This window comes from Gigantopelta aegis, chromosome 6 (genome assembly GCF_016097555.1).
Source record: "Gigantopelta aegis isolate Gae_Host chromosome 6, Gae_host_genome, whole genome shotgun sequence".
NCBI lineage: Eukaryota > Metazoa > Mollusca > Gastropoda > Neomphalida > Peltospiridae > Gigantopelta > Gigantopelta aegis.
The window spans coordinates 60891759-60919394 of NC_054704.1; the positions used below are offsets into that span (position 1 = coordinate 60891759).

At 38.1% G+C, this 27636-nt stretch overlaps 1 protein-coding gene across 1 annotated transcript; it reads right to left on the reverse strand.

Moving 5' to 3' along the window:
• Positions 1-203: 203 nt before the first annotated feature.
• On the reverse strand, positions 204-21431 carry LOC121374161 (ubiquitin carboxyl-terminal hydrolase 46-like). Its single transcript, XM_041501129.1, has 9 exons — positions 21275-21431; positions 16547-16627; positions 15909-16128; positions 12590-12670; positions 11153-11277; positions 9776-9936; positions 8718-8850; positions 1609-1752; positions 204-643 (listed from the first exon to the last, which is right to left on the reverse strand). Exons 1-9 carry the CDS (start codon positions 21275-21277, stop codon positions 542-544), a joined length of 1050 nt encoding a protein of 349 aa, XP_041357063.1. The 5' UTR covers positions 21278-21431; the 3' UTR covers positions 204-541.
• Positions 21432-27636: the final 6205 nt, after the last annotated feature.

The following is a 27636-nucleotide window of genomic DNA, read 5'->3' on the forward strand; positions in this document are numbered from 1 at the left end:
GATGAATGGGTAGGTGAGGCCACTACATTAACCTCTCTCTCTCACTAACCACTAACAAATAATTAGACAAGCAGCCCAGATACATGTAGCTGAGATGTGTGCCATGGACCTTGAATGGATTTAAACATGACTATGTTATAAACAATGAATGAGAAAGTTCAAAAACTAGTGTTATAGTTGACTAACTCAACTTCAAAAATACATTCACTTTTAATAATAATTTTAATGAACTGTACAAATTGTGTTTCAATTTGGTCTTATTAGTACAATGACACAGACACTATACACATGTATAATCACAAAATTATAACTGATATAATTTTTACTTTTTAAGTGACTGTTTTGTGCTACATCTAAAGGTAACATCACAGTGAAAGGTGTTTATAGAACTAACCCTTTTCTTCAGTTTGTGGTGCTATCACAGACAGGACAATTTATACTGAAAATTATCTTTGAATACAAACATTATCAATCACTTCTCTTTGTTCACTATGACGAAACACCTGTTTTTGCCATTCAGAACACATCAAAACTGTGATTATTACTCCCTAGACTGGTAAAACAGAATATAGCCGGACTCAGAGTTCTTTTGCATGTCTGAAGGAATTCCGTAAAACTCTTCTATTTGTGAAGCATCAATTTTCTGAAATAAAAGAAAACTATTATATTATATTTGTTATATTTGGAGATAACCCTACTGTATTTTCCTATTTATAGTGCTTGAAGAAACAAGATCTTAATTATCATTGTACATAATGTCTTTACAGTTTCACATTTAGCAGTGCCATTAAACTGGAAATTTGCAAAAGTAAAACCAATGATATACATCAGAAAATCGGGAAATATACAGTAAACCCCTCTGAATCAAACAACCTTGGTCCAGGTTGGAATATTCAATTTGTTGCATAATTATGTTCTGTATTGATATAAAAAAAGTTACAATACAGTGACAAAACTGTCAATACTGTCAAAACACAACAGTCAAATGTGTATAAAATGGCGACTTTTAAAAATTGCAATCCAACACAAGAGGTTCACTGTAATAGGGTTATTTCTATTCTAATAAAATTAAAAAAGAAAGAAAAAAGATATGGACCTCGTTCTACTAAATGATCTTAGCACCACTATCGTCGTAAATATCAACCACGTGACTAACTTTTCCTATGATCTCCAACTTATTACACTATGCGGCAATGCTTACTAAATAATAAATACTATTGTAGCAAATTATGGTGAAAATTTATGATTGGGACGAGGTTGCTTTGTGGCACGGTTGTAATGTTTACATGTGCCACTTGTAAAATGCACCGTATGTCACTACAATTAACCTTAGCTACAATTTGTTTGTGGAACGGGCCCCTGATTTTTATTAAGAATAAGCATTACATGTGTTACCATACACGCACACGTTGTTACAAAGTAAGCTCATCAGCACTATTATATGAGAACTTGCAATGCTTTCAGTAACTGTACCTTGACTTACAAAACAACTAATAATCATATGATAACAAGGACAAACATTGGCTTCTGTCCTAATTACACTGTAACAGAATATTGTGTTAACTTCCATTTTATTTCATCAATTATTTAAGAACAAAGGATACTTACATCTACAATATCATCATCAAAAAGAAGCCAGAATCCATGACTTTTGACAATGCTAATATAATGACCTCTGTTCGGACCACTTCCACAGTGTACCACAACAGCTACTAGGTCATACATTCTTTCAGGATTACATGCATCATCAGACTGAAACAAAAATATATCAAGATAACCATGTATGTATGTATATTATATACAGGGCACTGGACTTTGTAGGTAGGTACATGAATATTTGGCCCAGGTTTGTCAATAAATAATTTTTTTAAATATGTCTAGTTTACAAACAAGACTTAATTACTATAGTAGCAAAAAAAGTGGGGGAGGGGAGAGAGCAAGACAAGAGAGAATTGCTAAAACTCAAATATATGAATATATATTGTCTTAAAAATACATGTATTTACCCCAAGTTTAATCTATAGGTTTTCATAATACACCCATAACACATGCATGAAGTCAGCTCAACAAATCGAAACTAAACGGAAATAAGATGGGCAGTACCATATATCACTGTAGCCAACTTTTCAAATCTCTAAATACCATCCTGGAAAAAGTTGTTAGAAGTATATAATCAATAAAAAAAACTCCTAACAAAATATTACATAAAAGTGGCACATACAGAAACACAACATACCCATCTGCCATTCGAGACTTAAAAAGCCATTTGTTATGTAATTTAACCAGTATTTTTAAAAACTCAATAAAATTCTATACATTGATTCATTTCACACATATAATAAAAGTTATACTGTATTTGGGCAATGAAAAAATCTTTATTTTATGTTTATCACATTGGCATATCAAGGCTTATAAAACAAGAAGTGGCAGTCTTCCTAATTACAATTACGTCTTGGGTTCTAAATAGAGAATACTATATGAGAGGCCTTTAGATATCATTTATCTTACAACCTGTCTAATGAGAAAAATCAAGTTGGATACATTTTTAAACAATGAGATGTTAAATCGATGGTATCTAATGGACACATATGTAGTATTTTATTTTTCACATATCTTCAAAAACCAAGTTAAAAATTTGTTTTGCAGTTAACATATGCATCACAGTTCAATCAGTTTTAGGTTAATTTAAAACTCACAGTGCAATCAGTTTCGGTCACGCTAATTCAATGGATGGTATGGCTGTGGCCACCAGGTTATCACGTAGGAGCACCAATCAAATGTCTTTAAATTGATAACACATTTGTGTTATTGCCATGATTGTGAGATTATAAATGATGCATGGTGTTCTCACAAACATTTGTATAAAAAAAAAAAATTACACCTATTTTTAACAAAAATTCTACAGAATTAAATGTCTCGGCTGCCATTAAAGTTTTCAATGCACTGTGATGAACATCCATCAACTATAAACTGGAGAAAACTTGGAGTGCTTTCTCTTTTATAGATACATTACTTGTCCTCAAACAAGGGCACCTCCCCCCCCCCCCCCCCCACGCAAGTGGTCTGGTCCGAACATCCCAACAGCCAATGGGATGGCCTAAATTCTTCTACTGCATACTGCTCTCTAGATCCGGTCACATGACTGTAACTTCCTTCTTTTTTCCTGAGAGCATCGCACAGAGAACAGGAAGAAGGGAGGCCCGGGCGGGATGAAATCTTGAGGACAGGTAATGTATCTATAAAAGAGAAAACACTCCCAAGTTTTCTCCATTTCTTTTCACATTACCTGTCCTCAAACAAGGGCAGCATTCAACAGATGGTGGTGGGTGCCGAGATCCGTAGATGCTTATGACAACTCCCCAAACCAGAAAGAGGCTTACTAGTGGAAGAATGAGGCCAACCCTGGTAAGCCCTCCTCCTAGGGATGCCCGTCGCAGACCAATGCAGGTGATGTTAGTAACAACAACCAGAATGGTTGGCATTCATCAGCAGTGGCAGGTACGGCTCCCAGAACAAATGTACCAGGAGGCGGAAGCCACATCACATGCTGGTTCTGACAGGGTGGGAAGACGTAGCCACCAGGGATGCAGGTGTTAGGTAACCCCTCACGTATTGAAGTGTTAGTAATAACAAGCGACAACGTAATGAGGTGCATCCGTCAGAACATTGAACAAAACAAGCCCCCCCGAGTGTTTTCTGTCTAGTACACCAAAGAACTGTTAGTTCAATAACGACAACAAATAACCACATGCAGTGCAGGGTAAAGGTTATCGAGACAAAAGTTCCGGCACCAGTGCGTGAACTGTGCAAAAGAACAAAAGTCTAAGCAATTCTCACCTGTCGATTCGATGGACATCTAGGTATGCAGCCCAGAATCTGACAGACATCAACGGCGACGAGGACGGCTTGTATTCAACAGAGTCTGTGCAGCAACAACCGGACCCAGATGATGGAAACCTTCAACGTCCTCTGTGGAGATATCCCTCAGATAATAGTTGGCGAAGATGGAGTCCGTAGCCCAGAAACAACCAGTGATAATGGGTGTGTTGCAGTGCAGGGACATCGTGGCCGCCAAGGCATGGAGTTCATGCGGATTAGTAGCAGATGGAGGAGGTAAACCCTCCTTCTGATAGGTGGTGAGGATAGCAGACCGGATCCAGGTGGCCACTGTGTTCTTGGTGATATCCCTCAACCGACTCTGGTTACAGGAGAGGAAAAGTCTCTTGCGACGTGGGCGAAAAGATCTGGTCCTCTCGATGTACTGGTGCAGGGCTCTGACAGGGCACAACGCCAAGTCCTCAACATCCGCTGGACCAACGATAGAGGAAAGGGCCTGCACAACATACGAACGAGGCGCTTGGTCTGGTAACTGATTCTTTGCAACAAAGTTCATGAGTAACCCCAAGTTGACTGCACGACGATCTCAGTGAAAACGTACCAAGTCCACATCAAGAGCATGGAGTTCTGAGACACGAGGAGCCATGGCAAAACCGAGTAAAAACACCGTCTTCCGCGTCAAGTCTTGCAAGGAAGAGGATTCGATCGGCTCATAAGGTGCGGTCGATAACGCTCGTAACACCAGATTCAGGCCAAAACCGATGTACTTGATCCTCAAGGCGAAACCCCTTGATCATCTTATGGATCTCAGGAGTACCCGATAACTTCATTCCAGTAGCGACACCACGAACAGTAGCGATGACCGAAACGTACCCAGCGATGGTAGACCCTTTCAATCGTAAAGTGGTCCGCAGATACAGCAAAAAACCAGCGAGACGAGGTATCTGGATCGTCTGAGGTTTGAGTTTTTTTGCCGGACACCATCGGTGAAAGCAAAGCCATCCGATGTTGTAAGCCGCAGTAGCAGATGATCTGTGTGCTGTCAAAATGGCCGCTGTGAACTGCGAAGAAAAGCCTTTCTTCCTCAAACTCTTGGAGATAAAGTCCACACGTGCAGTTGGAACAACTGTGGACGAGGATGGTATAGTCTTGACAATAACAGATGATCCCAATATGGCAGTGGTAAAGGATCCGGATCGGCAAGATGTATTAGATCTGGATACCACATCCTGGATGGCCACATCGGAGCAATGAGCAACAGGCGACAATGGTACAGCTGAAACCTGTGACGCACCCTTGGAAGGAGGATTGGTGGAGGAAACGCGTACGCTTCCATCTGTTCTCAGCTGATGGCCAAGGCGTCGAGATCCAGAGCCTTGGGATCTGGCACCGGAGACACGTAAACCCTCAGCTGATGGTTGAATCGTGTGGCGAAGAGATCGATGTTTGGTGTCCAAAGTCTTGACGCACACCCATCGAAACGCTTCGGGATGGAGCAACCATTCTGTCGGCTGTGGAGACGACGGGCGAGACAGCGTGTCAGCTAGCACATTGGAAACCCCTGGAATATGGCGAGACCGAAGTTGCAGTGGAATCTCGTCGACCAGCTTGTAGAGACGATAAGTCAACTGCAGCAGACTGCTGGAGTGTGTTCCGCCCTGGCGATTGATGTAAGCCGCTGCAGTGATACTGTCTGTGGCTACCATATGAGAGGAGCCTGACAGCATCTCTCGCCATTGAAGGATGACGTTGTAAACTGCCAACATCTCCAACAGGTTGATGTGTAGATTGGCTTCATCTGGAAACCACAGCCACCAACATGGACTGGACTACAGGACGACTGGTAACCGGATCAGCAAATCTGCGTTATTGTACTGAATGCATGGATTCAGAAACAAACTGGATACTGCGACCTCTAAGCATCAAATGTTGTGCCGACGTCAACATTACTCTTGAATAGATACTTCATGAAACAGTAATAGAGTGATTCAGGAATCAAGACATCGGAAACAGCGACCCCGTGATACAGGCAAGAGCCAAAACAGCGTAGCAACTTGCTACACTATATGCCTGATATACGTGGAAGTGAAGCAACGCAAAACAGCAACCGGCGAAAATCCACGGCTTTCACACCACCCGGTGCGAAACAGCAGCAGAGACAATCTAGACAGCATTGGTAACAACAGTGAACATCAGTGAGTTGATAAGCCGCAATGAACCATAGGAAAACGGTGACGGTAAAAACCCCGTACCACGTGATGGCAACTGGATGACTTCCGGAACCAGCGGAAGTAGCAACTGTCTTGCATCGCCACCGGATATAGAGAACGATCTGCCGAATGTCGCTGAACCTTCCTCGAACAAGAGAATATCGGTGCACAAAATCTCAACACAAGTGACCGGACCAGTAGACTGTCTTCGTCACCAACCCGGAACGCTTGTAACGTCGAACCCCTTCACGGCAAACAGCCATATGTAGACCACAGGTCTGCCAAGATTACCGGCTTGTGCTGAAAGTCAAGAATGGATCGCTTCAGGCAAGTCGGTTGACGATAGTGTGCAATCGTATTGTACATCGACGTCACGGAAGATATAAGGTAGACCAACATCAAAGTCGACGGCTGGAACAAGGCATATCCTCTGGCATCCTGCACATGAGGATTTATGGTCGCCAGGAAAACATCAAATAGGACAGCATGTACAACATCTACGCTGAACTGAAGCAATCGACAGGACGTGCCGATCTGTAAGTTCTAGGAAGACGTCTGGTCCCGCCGGAAACAGTGTCATCCAAGGCCGGCACCACACCAGATAGGTTGAAGACGGGATACGTTCGTTGTGACGAATGGGGAACGGCACAAACGAAGTCAACTCAAATAAACCTCAACATCGGATCAGTCCTCAAACGGAAACCTTCTCGAATGGTGCCAGTGGACTGTGCAGTGACGAAAGCATATACACCGCAGCGAGACAATCCGTCACAGCCATGTGGGTCACTGTGTCCGGATCTTCTATAACGGAAGGTGCCGACGCATCATCTGGAAAATCGCTCAGTAACCTGGCACAGGCAATTCGATCCAATGTACTGGCTGCAATCGGAAACACGGACCGTGGACAGTCCCGTCAGGAGCCGGTGTAAACCCTGAATGCCGGATCAGCTGCCGACTGGTGTGGATGGTATGATGTACACGGACCGGCAGGAGCCGGTGGAACCCTGGACGCTGTACCACTTCGATCGATCACAGGACGACGGTACCTAACGGTGAGCCGATGACGCAATCTTCCAGTTCGTTACAGGGCTCTGTCTGGCAGCAACGATCGAAAGCCGACATCTGCCGGTGGAACCTCCGTGGCGATCATCGAAACCGGACCCTTCTTGGCTGAAACCGGTGGATGGGCCAGCGGCGGTAGCATATCAGATATGACAGCCAGACAGTCCCTCAGTGACAGGTGGTCCGCCACATCCAGATCTTCCAGCACCGCAAGAACCGATACATAATCAGATAAGTCACGTAGCACCCGTGAACAGGCCAGTCGCTCTGGTCATGGTCCGATGGAGATACCGGAGTAGAACGGATGACCACATCCTCCGGAGGGACATAAGTCGCTATCATCGGTGTCGGTCCCTTCTTGGACAGTGTCGGTGGATGTGGCAAGGACGGCAACATGTCGTAGACGGCCGCCAAGCAATCCCTCATAGTCATATGGTCCGTAGAGTCAGGCTCTTCAATGACAGATGCCGCAGGCGCTTCATCACCAAAATCTCGTAGACCTCGAGCACAGGCCAATCGATCTACCGTAATGGAAGCCGCCGGTTAAACCGGACCGTGGACAGTCCCGTCTAGATCCCTCGGAGGCCTTGGAAGCCACATCAACTGAAGGTCGGAGCTGACGATCTGTGGAACCCGTAGGGAGCCGTACAGGTCGTGTGGAGCAGCTACGGTCCTGGCTCCTATGCACCGAAGAGGACTTCCCCGCCGAAGATCGCTGAGCCTTGGAATCCGTGGAGCGTCTATCTGAATAAGCCGGCTTCTTAGAGGGCTGTGTAGAGACCGCAGGCCTGTCATCCGAAGTCTTAGGTATCGGTGGAGCTGAAGAAGCCACCCCTGAAGAGGGGACTGGAACCGGACCTGACCCCGAAACCGCCGGTTTGGGTACAGTCACCATCGACGCCATTGTTTCTTGAAGCATGGACAATAAAATGGAGCGTAACACTTCCGCCACGAAGTCTGCTATGGAAGGCGAAAATTCCACCTTCTTGGCCCTCGCTGACACCTTCAAGTAAGCCGCGAACGCGACATCTGATAACCCCGAACAAGGTCACATCTTGAAGTAAGGGCACACGAAACACAACCCAGACATAAGTCGTGTGGGTCGCCGCCGGCAGTAAACTTCTTACAGCGTAAACACACTCGTACAAGTCACTGAACATTAACATCAGACATGATAACAATTTTTCAATCTGTGAAAGAGAAAGCAAAAACCAACCATGACACAACCGGCAATATAACAACATTTCATGTAAATAAACGCTTGGAAAGTCAAGCGAAATACGCGAAAAGACATACAAAAGCTAACAAAAGCTAACGAAAACGAAGGTGAAAAACATTTCACCCAAACACGAATATAAAACCAAAGGTCTTATAAAAAGTTGACTCCAAAACAGAGCCAAGCAAAAGGACGTCCAGACCCTTTAGCGAAGAGAAAAAGAAGGAAGTTACAGTCATGTGACCAGAACTAGAGAGCAGTATGCAGTAGAAGAATTTAGGCCATCCCATTGGCTGTTGGGATGTTCGGACCAGACCACTTGCATGGGGGGGGAGGTGCCCTTGTTTGAGGACAGGTAATGTGAAAAGAAATAACTTTATATGATGACTTACTGTATTAAAAAGCCTGAGCTCCAAGGGAAAGACAACTCGGTAAGAAACTTTGATATATCTGCTGTATTGCTCCATATATTTAAATCTCTTTAAATGTAAGGCCAAAATTTGTGGCAATTTTTTTACCCGCATTCTGAAAAGAAAGAAGAAAAAGTCAATTATGAAGTATAACAGGATTAATAATTAAAAAATGGCAAATGATGCATGCATTTATTTTATTTGATTTATTTAATATAGTTATATTAGTCTTAAAACGTTTGCGATTAATAATTATGTTCTGGACAGATTTTAATATGGTATTATTATACTAAACCCTAGGAAAGTGTATTTGAAATTATGATAATTTGACAAACGTGTTTTGTGAACTCTGTGTTCGAGAAATGTTTGAGAAAGTTACTAGCCCTCACAGAAGCTTTGGCTAATGCCCTATGTAATATAGTAATAACCTTCAATAGGGTGCCCATAAGTACAAGATGGATTGTCATCTATCATGCTAATGATATCACCATTTTAGTCACTTTTACTCCAATGGAGTCAGCTATGTAATATCTTTCTCATAAGATAAAATGTACAGTGGGTCCAATATTTATATTTGATTTTGAGAATGATAAAGAATTGATGATATCAATCAACATATTATTCCATAATTTTATCATAGAGAGAAAGAAAGAATCTGAAAAGAATTACAACAAAAATATGTATATGTTACATGTATATGGATTTTAGCAGCAGAACAAGGTCAATTTAAGGTCAATAAGGTGGGTAATAGTTTATGTCTATGTTTGTAAATCACTGCTCGTAGAGATTTGTATGAAACCAGCTTTCTTATATAGTAATTGATGAGATGTTTCGCAAACAGAACCAGAAACTGTATGAAGATAATCTAACTTAACATTTTAAGAGAAAGTGTCTGTTAGATCATAGATAATATCAGCATAATAAAAAAAAAAGGAAGAATTATTTGTATATTTTCTTCTAGTGATAGAGTTGGAGACAACAAGTCACAACATGTCAAAGACGGCACCAAATGCATGCACTAAAGTCAAGTGTTTTGTTACCTCTTTTGGGCCTCCTGTTTACTACAGCAGACTTCACAGTAATATTTATGTTCAGCACACAGGGTCTCTGTGTTACTAAAGCCTCGTAAGCAGTGGGTAATAGATGTATTTTGTTCAACATCAACCGAGAGGTCAAGGAAGTCTTCATCCTTACTACTGACCTGCCAATATATATTCCACACATCAAAATAGTAACACTAACATTACGTTACATATTTCTAGCAAGCAAACTTATAATAGTTTAAATCATAAACCAGTATTTAAAAATATCACTTAAAATACAACATTTTTTTTACATATGCTTTTAATACAGTAATAAGATCCAAACAACTGCATCATGATTATTCATTGGTAACAAGAAATGTTATAACATAAAATTTAGGTTAAACTTTTGAACATAACTTTTATGGGTTTTTTATTTTAGGCAAGTCAAAAGACAGTTCAATACTGAAAAAACTGATGAGGTAGTTAACATAATTTAAGTGCCAACAACATCCCTTTAAAGTTTAAACAATTAAAAATTATTTTTTTAAATTATTTTAATTTTAAAAATTTTTAAAATTACTCAGTAACAGTAGATATTTTGTTTTGTCTCTAACAGTAAATTTGAGGAATTGACTTGTTTAACCTGATCTGTCCATTTTAAATTGCTATCAAATTTTTCCTAAAAATTATTCCTAATCGGGTTTTTTGTTGTAAATCTCAATTCATGAGAGAAATATCATTTAAGTTGCAATTTTTTATCTTGTTGATATAGTCATAAAATTTTAGCAATCTTAAAAAATTGCGAAATCCAAATAAGTGATATATTAGCAAGGTCGTCACATTAGAAACTAAAAAAGGAATAAGTTTATATTGTAAGATCAGCTGAAATAATATGTTTGACTACTGTTAACATCAGGATACAGACAATGTACATTTAGTTAAAAATTGCAGAAATGTGCATACTAACTAACAATTGTTATTTGGTATCCTCTTGGTTTAATCAACAGCATCTAACCATTGTTGTGTGTTTAGTTATTCACCGACCAAACAATCGCACAAAAGCTTTTAGAACAGTCTGCTGTACATCTCTTTAAATTTAGCATTATGAAAAATTAGCATCTTGTATGGCCTCGCTAAATTCAGTAAAATTTTATGCTTGCTAACATTTTCTGATTTACAGTATTTGGTCTTTTTGTGTTGATAATGAATTGACATTTCTTAAAGTTCTGTTTAATAACAAAAAAGGACTCCAAAAGTAAAAGTGCTTAGCAGTAAAGTGATTTTCACAAGTGGTCAATTATGAATGATTTTCATAATTAACCATCTTGTACTTGTTTATTGCAAATGTGTTAAACTACATACAATCACTGTATCTGGCAAAATAAGACTTACTGTTTCACAGTTCAAACAGCGCGTTTCATTTGTTAATGTCCCTTGAAAGATTTCGTGTACCCACGTGGTATCAGCTTTGGTCTTTCCATCACTAGAAGGTTTAGGTTTATTTCCAAGCTTTTCTGCTGCAATATAAGGAAGGAGGAAATGTTTTATTTAACGACGCACTCAACATATTTTACTTACGGTTATATGGCGTCGGACATATGGAGGGAGATATTGAGGGAGGAAACCTGCTGTCACCACTTCATGAGCTATTCTTTTTGATTAGCAGCAAGGGATCTTTTATATGCACCATCCCACAGACAGGATAGCACATACCATGTCCTTTGATATACCAGTCGTGGTGCACTGGCTGGAACGAGAAATAGCCCAGTGAGCCAACCGATGGGGATCCATCCTAGACCGACCGTGCATCAAGTGAGTGCTTTACCTCTGGGCTACGTTCTGCCCTGCTACAATACAATGACAGAAATAACTACATACCAAACACCATTTTATCAAAAAAAAACTACTTTACTATTATTCCTCAGTTCCAGGCGTTATGTTCTGATTTTCATACTCGTTTTTCAGAAATTCTGTCCTTTGTTTACTTTATTTATTTCAACTTTAGATCACACATTGTGGACTTGATATGTTTTACAAAGAAAGCATAAAAAACAAACTCTTTTGCAGAAAATTACTAAAATGGATTTATCGGTTTCTGCATCTGAACTCTTCATATATAAACGTAATCTATTCTTGTCACCTTAGGTTAAAAGTGAAATATATCCATGGAGTCAGACATATTTCCATAGACTGCATGTTTTAACCCATGCATGGTTACACATATTTCTAAATCTCTTATGTGTGAGGCCATATTCGAAATATTGTATTCATAAATATATTTAATAAGCAGGTAGAAATTGAAATGGGTTTTGGAATTAAAATTCACATCAGTTACTTGATGTACACAAAAATGATTTATTAAAAAAAAACAAAAAACAATTCTAAAAATAGAACAGGACAGACACTTCAAACTGAGAAAATGATAGCAAATTTACCCCAAAGAATTAATCTAAAAAAGGCTAATAATGAACTACTCTCCTTTTTACAAAGCATGGATACAACCAATTTTGGTTCTCCTATGAAGATGACAGATTATATAGTCTTATGATTAGTTTATAACATTTTGGGTATTTCCAAAAGTTTTTTTTTATATTATCATATTATCAAGTAACACTAAAACCTAACATGCATAACATTGTAAAGAAAGTGAATGGCTACTAAAATATTTAAGTGCGTATAAAACTTTTAGTCTAGACTCAAGACTTTAACAATGTCTTAAAACGTTAATGTCATGGCAATGCCACACAAATTGTATGTATGTGATGTCATTAAATATTTGTGTCTCGATTTTAAAGCTTTATCAAGTGTTCTAAGCATGCACCCAGGTACCTTGCAAGAGATCAGCAACTGTATTGAGTAGATAGTTCAAAAATTCATGTGCATCCTGCTGCATGTAGTTGTCAAACTGCTCTGAAAAACACAAATCCAAATGCCATTAAGGGCCAAAATGTAACTTCAAGTCAAACAAACAGGAACAACATGTCACCCACCATGGCAAAATGAGGAGGAAAAGTTAAAAAAGTTTGTTTTGTTTAAGAGCACATTGATTTATTAATCATTAGCTATTGTATGTCAAGTCAAACATTTGGTAATTCTGACAGTCTTAGAAAGAAAACCTGCCACCTTTTTCCATCAGTAGCAACTGGGATTTTTTATATGAAACAGACAAATTCTGTACTTTGATTATACAGTTATTGAAGCTTTTCATGTACATGTTTCTATGATATATATGCAGCTTTTGTCAGAGGTAATAGCAAACAACTTGCAAGCAACTATCTTTTCACTTAAACCATTAGCTTATATAATACCATAATCAGATGATATGTTGAAGGAATACTTTTTCCCCCTAATTTGCCAAAAAGCTAATTAAAAACTTGTATCAGACAATTTCACACTCACTCTTTTTCATTACCACCTAGTGTGAATATGTCAGTCAGCAGAGATGTGCCAATTAAATTTCTTTAAAGATAACAACTAAATTAACCATTTATATTTTAAAATCTACATTAAGCATATACGATTACTTGAAACATCAAATAAGCATGTCCATCTCTTAAAACCATTTCAGCTTCATATTTTATTCAACAAAAAGGTAAACAAATACAAGTTTATCTTTTTTGTTTACTCTCCCACCTTATCCAAAGTGATAAAAGTTATGTAACTTGGCCAGTAGAACTGGTATAGAGGTTTCAGCTTGTAACAATGATACAGGCTGGTGTTTTGTCCCTGTCAAGTTGAAGTATCGGCTATTGGATATCAAACATTTGGAAATTTTGACATAGTCTTAGAGAGGAAACCTGTTACATTTTTTCATTAGTAGCAAGGGATCTTTTAAATGCACAATCCCAAAGATAAGATAGCACATACCACAGCCTTTGATAAACCAGTCATGGTGCACTGACTGGGACGAGAAATAGCCCAATGGGCCCGACAGGTATTAATCATAGACTGATAGGGATCGATCATAGACAGACAGTGCATTAGGCGAGCACTTTACCACTGAGTAGGAAGTCACATTATTCAGTATTTATAAACAGAGGTTAAATCTTTTGTTCATTTAAATTTTTTATCTTGGAATAAAATACATTAAAAAAATTCATTCTAAATAAATGAAGTATTATCGGTATTTGGATTAAAATAAGGTTGTTACAAATGAGTTTTCATAAATGGCTACATGTATGTGTTAATTGGTGAAAACAACGTAAAAATTGTCAGTTTAAACTCCATTTTGCGAGCTACTTCTGTACAATAAAATTCCCAATGTTGTTCTGAACATAGACACATTTAGTGGTGAAGCTGAATTGTGCACTTTTGGTTAAAAGCATGAAATTTGCACATAGACACTGTGACCCATTACAAACAGTTTCAAATATGGACCCAATGCCCCTTGATGGCCAGGGACAATCTACAAATGTCCTCCACCAACTTTCAGTGGGGCAGCTAACAAAATAATTGTGCACTTTTGGCTAAAACTAAACACATGAAATTTGCACATAGATACCGTGACCCATTACAAACAGTTTCAAATATGGACCCAATGCCCCTTGACGGCCAAGGATAATCTACAAATGTCCTCCACCCACTTTCAGAGGGGCGGCTAACAAAATAATTGTGCACTTTTGGTTAAAACTAAACACATGAAACATGGTACATACATGTATATACCTTGACCCATTACAAACATTTTCAGTTATGGATCCAAGTTAGCAGTGCCACCTGTTGGCCATGGAGGATCTACAAATACCCCTCCCCCTTCCATGCAGGGATTTCTCAATAACTTTCAAGTACCTGCATTAAAATGCATGGTTCTCACCCATTGTTAATGCTACATCAATTCTAAATGTAACTGTGAATAGCTAAGATGTATGCAGATGTTGACACATGTATACCTGTCATTCTAATAAGCAAGTTCCATCATTACATTACATGGATTCAAAATTTGAGTATTTGGGTTGCCTTTGGTACAGGAAAATACTTTCCATTTTATACATGAATGGTATATCTTTGGTAAAGATAAATTCCTGTCCCAACCTCCCTTCCTTAAAGTCACTGGATGTGCTTTCCTTGCAAAAGGAAAAGTGACAGCCTGATGTGCTACCGTGATGTGACCCTTACCTTTATCTACATGGTGCTCAAAACCTTACACCATCATAGATAAAGATGTTCCATGCTTCCAGCTGACGAGCGACCCGAAACATGCTGACAAAGCAAGAAAGGTGAGTGAAAAATCACACACCTCAAAACACTTAAGCAAGTGAAAAATCACTCTCATCAAAATGCTACAGCAAGTGAAAACCAAGCATTATTAATTTATGAAGTAATTAGTACATGTAAATGTAGAGACACATGTTGCAAAAATGAACCAATAAACCAATAATGTTTTGTTCTAATTTTATGTTGTTGGGTTCATTAGTGTATTCTGACTTCTTTTCCCTTTCAGGAATGGAGTTATTCAAAAATTTCAGGAGCAGTGCTATAGGAATATAATTATGACACACACTGATGCGGACAATTTGATTTATATGTACTAAATCTGTCAAAACAAAAGATTTAAAAGGATAATCTAAAAAAAACTTAATTTACATTGTTCATTTGTGTAGGTTATAGAAGACACTATTTAATTAAATTCCATTTTTTCCCCATAACTATATGAACAGTATAAATGAGTTAGCCTTATCAGATGTTGGCATCTAGTACTTTACAAAAGTGGACTGTTTCTATTTTAAAATAATTTAAATTGGCAAAGGAATTTTGATGGGATTGGCACGTCTTCGAAGATATCTATTAAACCAATGTTTTCAGATTTGTATAGCAAAGATCACTAGATGTGCACACTGACCAGCAATATATATATATATATATATATATATATATAGTTTTGCCTAATGCATAACACAAAAACTTATGATAAAGCTGTATCCTATATGTTTTATGTTGTGAAAGTTGTAGGTCCATTTATAATTTTATAGATAAAAACAAAATTAAAAACATCTCTTCAACCATATTGCTTTTTAAAAATATAATTTGTACATAATGCTGCATACTTAATTTGTTGGTCCTGGTGAGTAAGACACATTATGCATCTTGCTTCTAAAAATACATAATATATACATAATATTGTAGATAACAATAACATAGATTAGAATACCATTTTCTTTTCGTAGTCTTGTAATAAACTTCTTAGGTGCAATAGTTCCCACTTTCTTTTTTTGTGTTGCTATGCTGCAGAAGAGGTCAGCTAGACAAGTAAGCAATGTCTCTTTCTTCTGATTCTTCTGATGCTGTTTGTACTGTAGGACCTTCTCACGGAACGAACGGCAGAAATACAGGGCTTGGAGCACCGAGTTGCAATAACATGTATTCCCAAACTAAAATTGAAGTAAACACAAGTCTAATAATTATAACATTTGTTTCTAATTTTCATTATTATTCATATTTATCTAGTGCTAGCATAACAAGTATGCTATTCAACTCGAGTCATACCTTCACATTGCAGAATTCTCTCCCTTGCCGGATATGCGTAGTGATGTCCTTGCACAGGCTACCTGTAACCTCAATCTCGGTTCAAAGTCCACCACTGGAAGTCCTCCCTGGGGTGGGTGGGTGGGAGGTATAGTTTGTTGTACTAGCACTAGGTAAGTATGAATAATAATGAAAATTAATTAAAGTGCACTTAAAACAAATTTTTACTCCTAGTTTGCTTTTACTGTGTGCCTAGGACAAAATATTAGCTTCAAGCCCTGAAACCATGATCAAATTACAGCTGAAAACAGATCAAACACTTACGTTGACCAGTCCAAAATAATGCTCATTGACTGGGAACTGCTCTGAACCAATTTCCTTCTCCAGCTGGGATGCATTTGCTCCCTAAAATATTTGAAAAAAACACAAAAACAATTTCAATACTTTGCTTCAACCTTTTGAATTGTGAGCTATATGGTCTTTGAGAATGTGTGCATGTATGTATTTGAATGAATCCTTGTGGTAGCAGCAGGTTTCTTATCTCACTTTTCATAAAAATGTGTTACACACATAAGACCCAAAGCCATGTGTAATAAGTCTATATTTCAGTTCCACATAAATTTGAATTTAGTGTTTGCACAAGCTAAGCACAAGTTGAGTTTTAACAACAAATATTTAAACAACAATTTTAACATAAGATTGCGATGTATGTACAGGTTTTTCCTCAGGATTTTGTAAGGCTCTTACATTTTTATGATATTCATATTTACAAAATATACAAACTGCAGCATTTGAAAAAATCAAGTGCAATAGCCGTCGGGCATGGCAATAGTAATTATTTACTAGCCCAACATTGAATATCAATAGCCATGGGAGCTGGGCTACCATAATCTAGAACCTGGTTATGTATATATTAGTTCTCAAAACAAGCAAAATAGAGTAGGTGGGCGAGTGTGCTGAGGAAATGTTTAATGTTTACCGTAGAACCAGCAAGTTTTTATTTATTATTATTTTATTGGGTTTTTTATTATTTAATTGTTTTATATATTCAGCTTTTGTACAATAAAGTTCACCATTCACTTCTACATGGGTCCAAAAATAAAGTTTAATTGTGGTACTCAAACTTATATTTGTCTGATGTATATAATATTCAAAGTTTCTAAATATTACTGACAAAAAAGTTAGGACATTTTTTCCATCTGTCAACAAAGGGTGGTTACAGAAACTACACTCATCGCTCTGCAAATCTACTGTTCATGTAACATCTGGTAGTGTCCATAACCAATCAACTGCACATATTTATTTTCAAAATATTAACATTTCAGTATCAAGTTTGCAACTTGTATTATGTTTCAATGTAACTTAATTTGTTTATTATATATGACTTGTTTGTACAAGTAAAGTTTAGGAAATAATTGACTGAAATGTTGTTTTTTCTCCCTCGAATTGTACCGTAAACTCTAAAAACAAAAAGTAATAAAATAGTAATTTGCAAAAATATATCATATTCATATTACACGTTGGTATTACTGTTGACATTTAATCACTTACTAGTAGGTGTGGGCAAGTTACATTTTACCACAAAGTTTCTATATTAATTATTTTGTTAGGACACTACAGAGAATCCTTACTGAATGTAAAGCACCCCTAGAAGAGTAGTATGTTATAATATTGGTAGAATTCTATCTTCAGTGTTATGTCTCATTGTGAACTTAATTGATTATGCAAGTTAAAAATTAGTTAAACACTCAACATAATTTAAAAATATATTCCTAAATCATAAATACTCATTATTTGTGAGAATCTTCAGTGCAACATGATTTAATTTCACTTAATTTTTAAAGACTTAAAGGAAGGGACAATTAAGGCATTTGGCTTGGTATGCATATTCAACGATATATAATGCACATTATTGCTTAATATCAACACGTATAATCATATAGTTAATTACACAATATTGTTACAATATTTAATTGTAGGATAACATATTGAATCGGTCCCTTTATTGCAAAAAAGCCAATTATTATTTATTAATGGCATCATTCTGTTAGTAACGTATTTGACGTTAAATATTAGATACCATTGACGTCCCAAACTGCGTTCACCTAATGACAAAACATAAATACGATTTTTACAGTAATAATACTATTCTTTTTTTTAGCTATGATACATGAAACAAAATAGATTGTAATCATTTGATGTAAAAAATCTACAATTTGGATGTAAAACAAATCCATTCTAGTAAACAAAAGCAGGGCTTCTAGATTATGGTAGCCCCACTCCCATGGCTAGTGATATTCAATGTTGGGCTAGTAAATAACTACTATTGTCATGCCCGACAGCTAGTGAAAAAAAAAGAAGTCAAATGTTGCAGTTAAGTTGATTTTGTAAACATGAATATCCTGCCCCCACCCCAATGTTAGTGCTTTTAAGCTCTATCTCCCACTTTAGGTGACATATCTGATTATTACGTAGATTTTTAAAATCACTGATCCCATGGCTATTAGATTTTGTAAAAATTCGAGAAGCCCTGAAAAGTGAAGCACCCTCCAGTAAACAGAAAAAGAGCGCAATATTTCTAACTGCGTTCAGGTGCATGTATCGTACCATGCATGTATGATTTGTCATTTTCCATTTTTAAGACCACTACATGAAAAAATATGTCTTAACTATGCACAGTTGATGAAAATTTTGTTTAATTTTTTTTTTAAGGACAAAATTCAGTTTGTCAAGCGTTCTGGACCAGTCGGCATTTAACCAACACCCATCGCTAACACTTGATGTCATTACTGATAGGCATTATGTTCATACCAGTGAACAGTTTGTAAAATATCATTTTTTTTTAATGCACTGATTCTTAATTAACACAATTTATACACTCAAAATTATTTACAATTGTTATGAATGGATTATAAATACTATTTACTAAAGTAGAGACACAAAAATATAGCATACCTTTTGCAGATATAATATAATTGAAAACAAATTTTAACAGGGGGCTTAACAATCATAAAAATTAAATGATATGGCCTTGATCTGGCACGTGTGAGGTCATGTGACATGCACTGAATGTTAATTCATAATCATTCATTTTAAGTCAATATCTACGAGTTTAGTCCAGAGGGACGTATTGTGGTTTTCACTACATCCAGATCTTGTTACATACCCTATATATAGCTGGTATTCAAAAGTTGTGGCACCATGTTTCAACCATTTCTAAACCGAATTGGTGCAACAAATAGACACACAAACCAAAAATGTATAACCTACCGTACTCACAAAATTCCGATTGAAGTACTTGCATCATTATTAACCAAATAAATCTTCAACGACAACCCTAACAATGTCCCTGCCAAGTTAAATTTGCTAAGTAAAGGGAAGCAACTCGCTGTGCACGTTAAGAAAAGTGTCGTCTTAACGTGCTCATGCACTACTACGAGTTGTGTGGACCCAATATCGGTAATTTTAAGGAATAAACAAAAACAACTGACATTGATGGTTTTACATTTGTTCTACTTATATTTCCATATATATACCCTTCCCATAATAGGGGCGCTTTACATGCGGCTAGAATTGGAACCACTGATGTTTGACGTCAATAGGGGTTACATGTGTACAGAAATTAGGTACGATCACAAAGAATGTTTTCCCTGCAGAGCATTCACTCAGGGTTTGGAGTCAGTATCTGGATTAAAAATCCCATGCCTCGACTGGGATCCGATCCCAGTACCTACCAGTCTGGAGACCGATGGCTTAAGAACTGCGCCACTGAGGCGGGTAGGTAAATTGAAAGTAGCACCATTAAGACATGTTCTAGTTCAGTTCAACTTTATTTTCGTGCTTATATCCCATTAAAGTTCAACCAAGCTGTCCTGGGCACACACCTCAGTGTTCTAGCATTTAAAAGAAACAGAAAAAACACATACGGATGCACAATTCCTGAACCTAGTCTGAGTTGTTTCTGATGGCATAGTGGGTTAAGTTCTGTCTTGTATCACTCTCTACCACTTGAATGGTTAGTGAAACAATGTTAAAATGTAATATACAAACATGAAAGTCTAAACATACTAAACGTAAGTTTTGCTTCCTTATTTTATCACCATATCATTTATCAGTAATATTCTACATGCACGCAATGACGTACATGTTTATGTGTGTGCGTGTCACGTTGTATGTATGTAGGCCTATTGTATGTATGTATGTAAGCACGCATGTTTGTGCACACTGAATGTTATTCGACAAATTAATGTTACAAATTTGTATTTTATTTACATTATTACCGGTGTATGTGACCCTCTAAAGTGTTACTATACCAATTACAGCAAATACAGAGCTTCTGGAATTTTTATAAAATCCACTAGCCTTGGGATCAGTGATTTACAAAATGTACTAGCCCTGATTAAAAATTCACTAGCCCTACTTTACTTTAAGTTAATACAATTTTACTAAATAATAGTAATAATCGGATATGTCACCTAAAACAGGAGATAGAGCTTGAAAACACTAACATTGGCAGGTGGGGTGAGGGCAGGATATTCATATAAATTTACAAAATAGATGTAACAATCCAATATATATTTACATGCTCCTATACCACTAGGGTTTCAAGCATGTCTGTCACGGGCCCCTCCTCTGGATAGCCAGCGGAGTGGTCCGGTAACAGTAACATTTGACTAACAAAAATTCACTAGCCGTTGGGTATTTACTAGCCCAACATTGAATATCACTAGCCACGGGAGTGGGGCTACCATAATCTAGAAGCCCTGATATATCTGTATACACGACCACTAGATCGTCGTATATTGCATTAGGGCCGAAACGTCTGGGGCCGAACATGTACTGGGGCCGAAATGTCCTGACACCAAGTCATGCCTCTAACTTTATTGGGTAGGACTTTCCTTTGGCACTGTCACGTATGAAGAACATTATAAATACTTATCATAAATAGGGTTAGTGCAAGTACCAAAGGAAAGTCCTTCCAAGAATCGTTTCGAAAGCAAATCATACACATACATAGTAAACTCTAAATAGCAGACAATGAATTCGACATACCATCTCTCTTACAGTGCAACAAGACCCAAAATTTGTCAACGTCGTTATGATTGATGTTTATCCAAAGAACCGATGGGGTGAAAAAAAAAAAGGAGGAACAAATTCATCCAAAATTCTCTATCGCCGCCATATTGTTTTTTTCTAAAAAAAAATGCACTCTGGGTAAGTCTCGTTCAACATGACGTTATGTGCTCAGTTTGGGTATCAGACGTTTCTCTCTCTCAAGCCAGTTCGTCCCCAGCCAGTTCGCCCCCTGCCAGTTGTCCCCCCTCCTGTCAGTTCGCCTCCACGTGCATAACCATTTCGCCCCAACAAAGGTTCCAGTTCGCCCCCATAAAGATACCACTGTGTCGATATGAATGTGTGGTCTGGGCCCATCTATGTGTGCCGAGATTCTTCTAGTGCAACCCTACCCTATTTTAAGGCGATTTCGCGCATTCCCAGGTGCATTTTTAGATGCGCTGTTAGGCAGTCGTCGAACTTTGATGTACAAGACTCTCGTGAACAATATGGCCGAAAGACTACCAAAGCGTAATATCAGGGTTTCTGCCAGAGAGTGAAACGTGTATTTTGCCATACCCAAATTTTATTTATTTTCACAAAATCAATTACTCTTATTATTATTGTATGATTTTCTTAACCCTAACCCTAACCCTAAACTGAACCCATTTTTGTTCTGGGGGAGGCCCCCTATAGGCTACCCTCTGTTGACTGTGGTTGCATTCAATTGCATTGCGCCATACCCAAAAATTTCTTTTTGGCAGAAACATTGCGAATATGTTTAAAGTTACATTCTCTGGTTACCATATTATAACATCATGTACAAATATGAAAGACAAGCTCAAATGCACTTTTAAAAAACTCGTGTGTGTTCGCTGTGAACGGAGATCGTCAAAAGTATACGCTCGATTCATCGCCTGTGCCGCCATAGCTCGGCAAAGCACAAATGACAGCCTGTTGTCAGTTTCAGTTAACACGTGTGTTTGCCGATTTCAAATTGTAGGGTTCGTCTCAAAAAATTAAAAGAAAAATCTTGTGCTGTACGAAGAACATTTGGTTGAGGATACGGTACTAGAGTCTTTAGTTAAAACCGGTTTGATCTTGACAACGTATTATCGACAGTCGTACCTTCCTATTTCAGAATTGATATTTTATAAAGTGTTAGTAGAACTTTCAAAGTTTAGTTTGTATACTAGTAACACATTAATTATGTATATATTTTAAAAATAAAATATACTAAAGTAGACAATGAACGTTTTCACTTCTTAATTTTAAGTGTTAAAATCGACAAATTCAAATAAATATTATTTCGTTTGGAAAGGGTAAAGTTGGGGGGTGGGGGGGGGGGTAACGACATCAAAGATAAAGCATATTGATTTAATAATCATCCGACCCCATACAACCGTAAATAAAATGTGTTGAGTGCGTCGTTAAATAAAACATATCCTATCCTTCCTTCCATCTGCTGTTGGATTTCTAACATTCGGTAATTTTTACATAATCTTAGAGAGGAATCGGGTGCATGTGCAGGGGGAGGGTATTGGAGATCAAAACCCTTACTTGCCCAAGCTTAAAAAAAAATTGAAATGTTTTTTTTTTTTGGGGGGGGGGGAGCATGGCTTTAATACTCAGGGTTTTTCCTTCTGAACCATTGCCCCATGACTGATAAATAAAAAAGCAGTGGTATGCTCCCCCCAACCCCGCTGAAATCCCTGCACACGCGCCTTGGAAACCCGCTACATTTTTTTTTTTAGCAAGGGATCGTTTATATGTACCATCCCACAGACAGGATATCACATACCATGGTCTTTTTGTATATCTGCCGATGGGGATCGATCCTAGACTGACCGCGCATTTCCAAAAAACACCCTTTTAGGTCTAAGTAATGAATAAAAATAACATATAGTCTTGAAAAAGTTTACGTAAATCGAACACAGTACCCTCTTCCTCTACCCCTAGAGCGTTACGTAATTAGTAGCACCCCCTTACATGTAACGCGTATGCCAACAGCTGGCCACTGTCAAAATTTCAAGGCAAATCCCCCACTCACCGACCCCTGGAAAGGCGTTGTATGATGATGATAATACTTTGCCGGTTCAACATCACTGCCGCCTGCCGCCATCTATTTTTAGAAACGGGGTCACAGCAGTGCACGTTGTGGTGCAATATCCTATTGTTCTATAAATAAAGTGCGCGCGTCACCCATACTGACTAGGTCAGAACACTCTATAGTAAATACACGATACCCTTTTAAATCGGATGACAGGTGCTTGCACCTGCGTATTGTATTAATATTGTTTGTCAATGACTTCTTGAATAATTAGTACAAGTGTTATTTCAGTGCATGGTGTGGTGCAGTGTCCAATTATTCTATAAATAAAGTACGCAACACCCCGACTGCATGGCTGGGTCTATTCGGGTCACGCTGTAGTAAATACACGCTACGGCCGAACCGAGTCACGAGTGCTCATACCCTGCTTATTGTATTGACATTGACAATGGCTTCACAGATTTGCTGATTGGCTAATCTCAGGGACGGTGCTCTCATTGGCTAATTGATCACGTGACGTCCCAGCGTATTGCTGTGTGTTGTACAATCGCGGGAATGTCCCCATCGCGCTATAAATAGATCACGCGTCACCCCTCAGTCGGATAGGGTCTAATAAGGTCACCGTTATAAATCGTAGCGTGTGCTACTACTAGTATTTTACATAATCTACAAGTCGGAAATTAGTTTAAGCACTAGTTTAATGAACAGTGGTCAGCATTTTTTTTCGGGACTAAATAAACTGTATTATATTGTGAAAAAACAAGGTAAATTTGACATTAGCCTCCACCATATCTCCACCATATCAAGCAGTGGCTAGCTTCCCAAGACGCTTACTCGCTTCAGCGATCGTTGCGCTACAAATTCAAAAGAAAACAGGCTCGTGGCGAGTGGATTGAATTCCCGATGGAATGTTGACTTAGTTGAGTGTCTAATATGTCCTCCTTGTGTTGTTGGTTCAGTGTAATATATGTTATGAGTATACTCCAACATGTCACCCCTCTGCTTAAACGTATTTGTTTCAATCATGATAAAACATAATATTCATGATTATATAGAAAAAGAGCTTGTCCAACTCGTTATCAGTTAGTTTAAGTGTCTTAGGCCATTTTATCATAAGCGTACGTTTTTACACTTCCTTTGATGCACGTGTACAGATGATAGTATCTTGTTGAACTGCTAATGTTTAAACATTCCCTGACTGTGTAAACAAAATTTAAGGGACTGACTAAGAATGCTAAACATGATATATACTGAATTTACCTAGTGATAACTTTTTATTGTAATATATTGATATTATATATACAGACACAATAATAACCAAAGACAAAAAATGTTTATAGAATATATTTATTATCCCTGTTAATCACGAATGTACAACAGGTTGGGGAAACACATTCTGTATCCACCTTACTATCCAGAAGGGAGCTTTGACGGGTTCACATGTTTATTAAAAATGTACAATTTTTGACGTGGTAATATACTGAATTCCTGCATTTTCATTCATTTTCTGTATTCTTCTCTGTTCAGCGATAGCACGTTCAACCACAGCTTGGGCAGGTGACGTCACTTTTAGTTTTGGAAATGTCACACTCGGAACGCTTCTAGTGCCTCTCATGGATGATTTCAATTTCCTCTTTAACTTCGAGTCATACTTGCTTCTTTCCCTCTTCCTTTTCAACGTACTTTTATTCAGTTGTTCATCGCATTATTTTACCATTGGCTCCGTTTCACTGAATAAGAATGTCTGGGTCAAATATATCTTGGTGTGTTTTATTCTGTATTTTAACCATGGTGATGTTGTCCCTACCAACGTCTGGTACAAAGTGACAATAAATTAACAATACCACCTCCTTTATTTAAAAAATATATATATGTTTATGAAATTAACTTCTAAATAATCCTGGTAAAAATAAATACATACTGCTTCTGTAGTTTATCAGTACTCTATTATGTACTACCAAAACCGCCACCGATTGGTGGTGGTGGTGGTGTTGGTGGTGATGGTGTTGGTGGAGGTGGTTGGTGGTGGTGGTGGTGGTGGTGGTGGTGATGGTGGTGGTGTTGGTGGTGATGGTGTTGGTGGAGGTGGTGGTGGTGGTGGTGGTATTGCTGCTGCTGCTGCTGCTGCTGCTGCTGCTGCTGAAAAAGATTGTCTTATTTTGTCATGTTTAGTCCGTATATAACGAGACAGGTCATGGTGTCAACACCTATTTAAAAGATGTATCAGTGTCATATTGTTAATTTATTGTCACTTTGTACCAGACGTTGGTAGGGACAACATCACCATGGTTAAAATACAGAATAAAACACCACAAGATATATTTGACCCAGACATTCTTATTCAGTTGAACGGAGCCAATGGTAAAATAATGCATGAACAACTGAATAAAAGTACGTTGAAAAGGAAGAGGGAAAGAAGCAAGTATGACTCGAAGTTAAAGAGGAAATTGAAATCATCCATGAGAGGCACTAGAAGCGTTCCGAGTGTGACATTTCCAAAACTAAAAGTGACGTCACCTGCCCAAGCTGTGGTTGAACGTGCTATCGCTGAACAGAGAAGAATACAAGAAAATGAATGAAAATGCAGGAATTCAGTATATTACCACGTCAAAAATTGTACATTTTTAATAAACATGTGAACCCGTCAAAGCTCCTTCTGGATAGTAAGGTGGATACAGAATGTGTTTCCCCAACCTGTTGTACATTCGTGATTAACAGGGATAATAAAATATATTCTATAAACATTTTTGTCTTTGGTTATTATTGTGTCTGTATATATAATATCAATATATTACAATAAAAAGTTATCACTAGGTAAATTCAGTATATATCAGGTTTAGCATTCTTAGTCAGTCCCTTAAATTTTGTTTACACAGTCAGGAATGTTTAACAGTAGCAGTTCAACAAGATACTATCATCTGTACACGTGCATCAAAGGAAGTGTAAAAACGTACGCTTATGATAAAATGGCCTAAGACACTTAAACTAACTGATAACGAGTTGGACAAGCTCTTTTTCTATATAATCATGAATATTATGTTTATCATGATTGAAACAAATACGTTTAAGCAGAGGGGTGACATGTTGGAGTATACTCATAACATATATTACACTGAACAACAACATGGAGGACATATTAGACACTCAACTAAGTCAACATTCCATCGGGAATTCAATCCACTCGCCACGAGCCTGTTTCTTTTGAATTTGTAGCGCAACGATCGCTGAAGCGAGTAAGCGTCTTGGGAAGCTAGCCACTGCTTGATATGGTGGAGATATGGTGGAGGCTAATGTCAAATTTACCTTTGTTTTTCACAATATAATACAGTTTATTTAGTCCCGAAAAAAATGCTGACCACTGTTCATTAAACTAGTGCTTAAACTAATTTCCGACTTGTAGATTATGTAAAATACTAGTAGTAGCACACGCTACGATTTATAACGGTGACCTTATTAGACCTATCCGACTGAGGGGGTGACGCGTGATCTATTTATAGCGCGATGGGACATTCCCGCGATTGTACAACACACAGCAATACGCTGGGACGTCACGTGATCAATTAGCCAATGAGAGCACCGTCCCTGAGATTAGCCAATCAGCAAATCTGTGAAGCCATTGTCAATGTCAATACAATAAGCAGGGTATGAGCACTCGTGACTCGGTTCGGCCGTAGCGTGTATTTACTACAGCGTGACCCGAATAGACCCAGCCATGCAGTCGGGGTGTTGCGTACTTTATTATAGAATAATTGGACACTGCACCACACCATGCACTGAAATAACACTTGTACTAATTATTCAAGAAGTCATTGACAAACAATATTAATACAATACGCAGGTGCAAGCACCTGTCATCCGATTTAAAAGGGTATCGTGTATTTACTATAGAGTGTTCTGACCTAGTCAGTATGGGTGACGCGCGCACTTTATTTATAGAACAATAGGATATTGCACCACAACGTGCACTGCTGTGACCCCGTTTCTAAAAATAGATGGCGGCAGGCGGCAGTGATGTTGAACCGGCAAAGTATTATCATCAGTTGTACTATACCTCTATGGATATAAATATGTTTTGGAGATATAAGACGACCCCTCAATTTGTTCAAAAATTGCGAAATCTCACGTGATCTCTTGTTGGGTAATTCTATACTTGTGATAAGCCAATGTCATGTCATAGAGTTTTACGTGCACATTCAGAACAAGCTGTTGTAGCGCACGCCTGTCGTGGGCACAAGAGCCGGCCTTGGCCAGCTCCTCCGTCCATGACAGGAAAGGTGGGGGAAGGGACCGCCTGCACTGGCAGGTGTAAGGG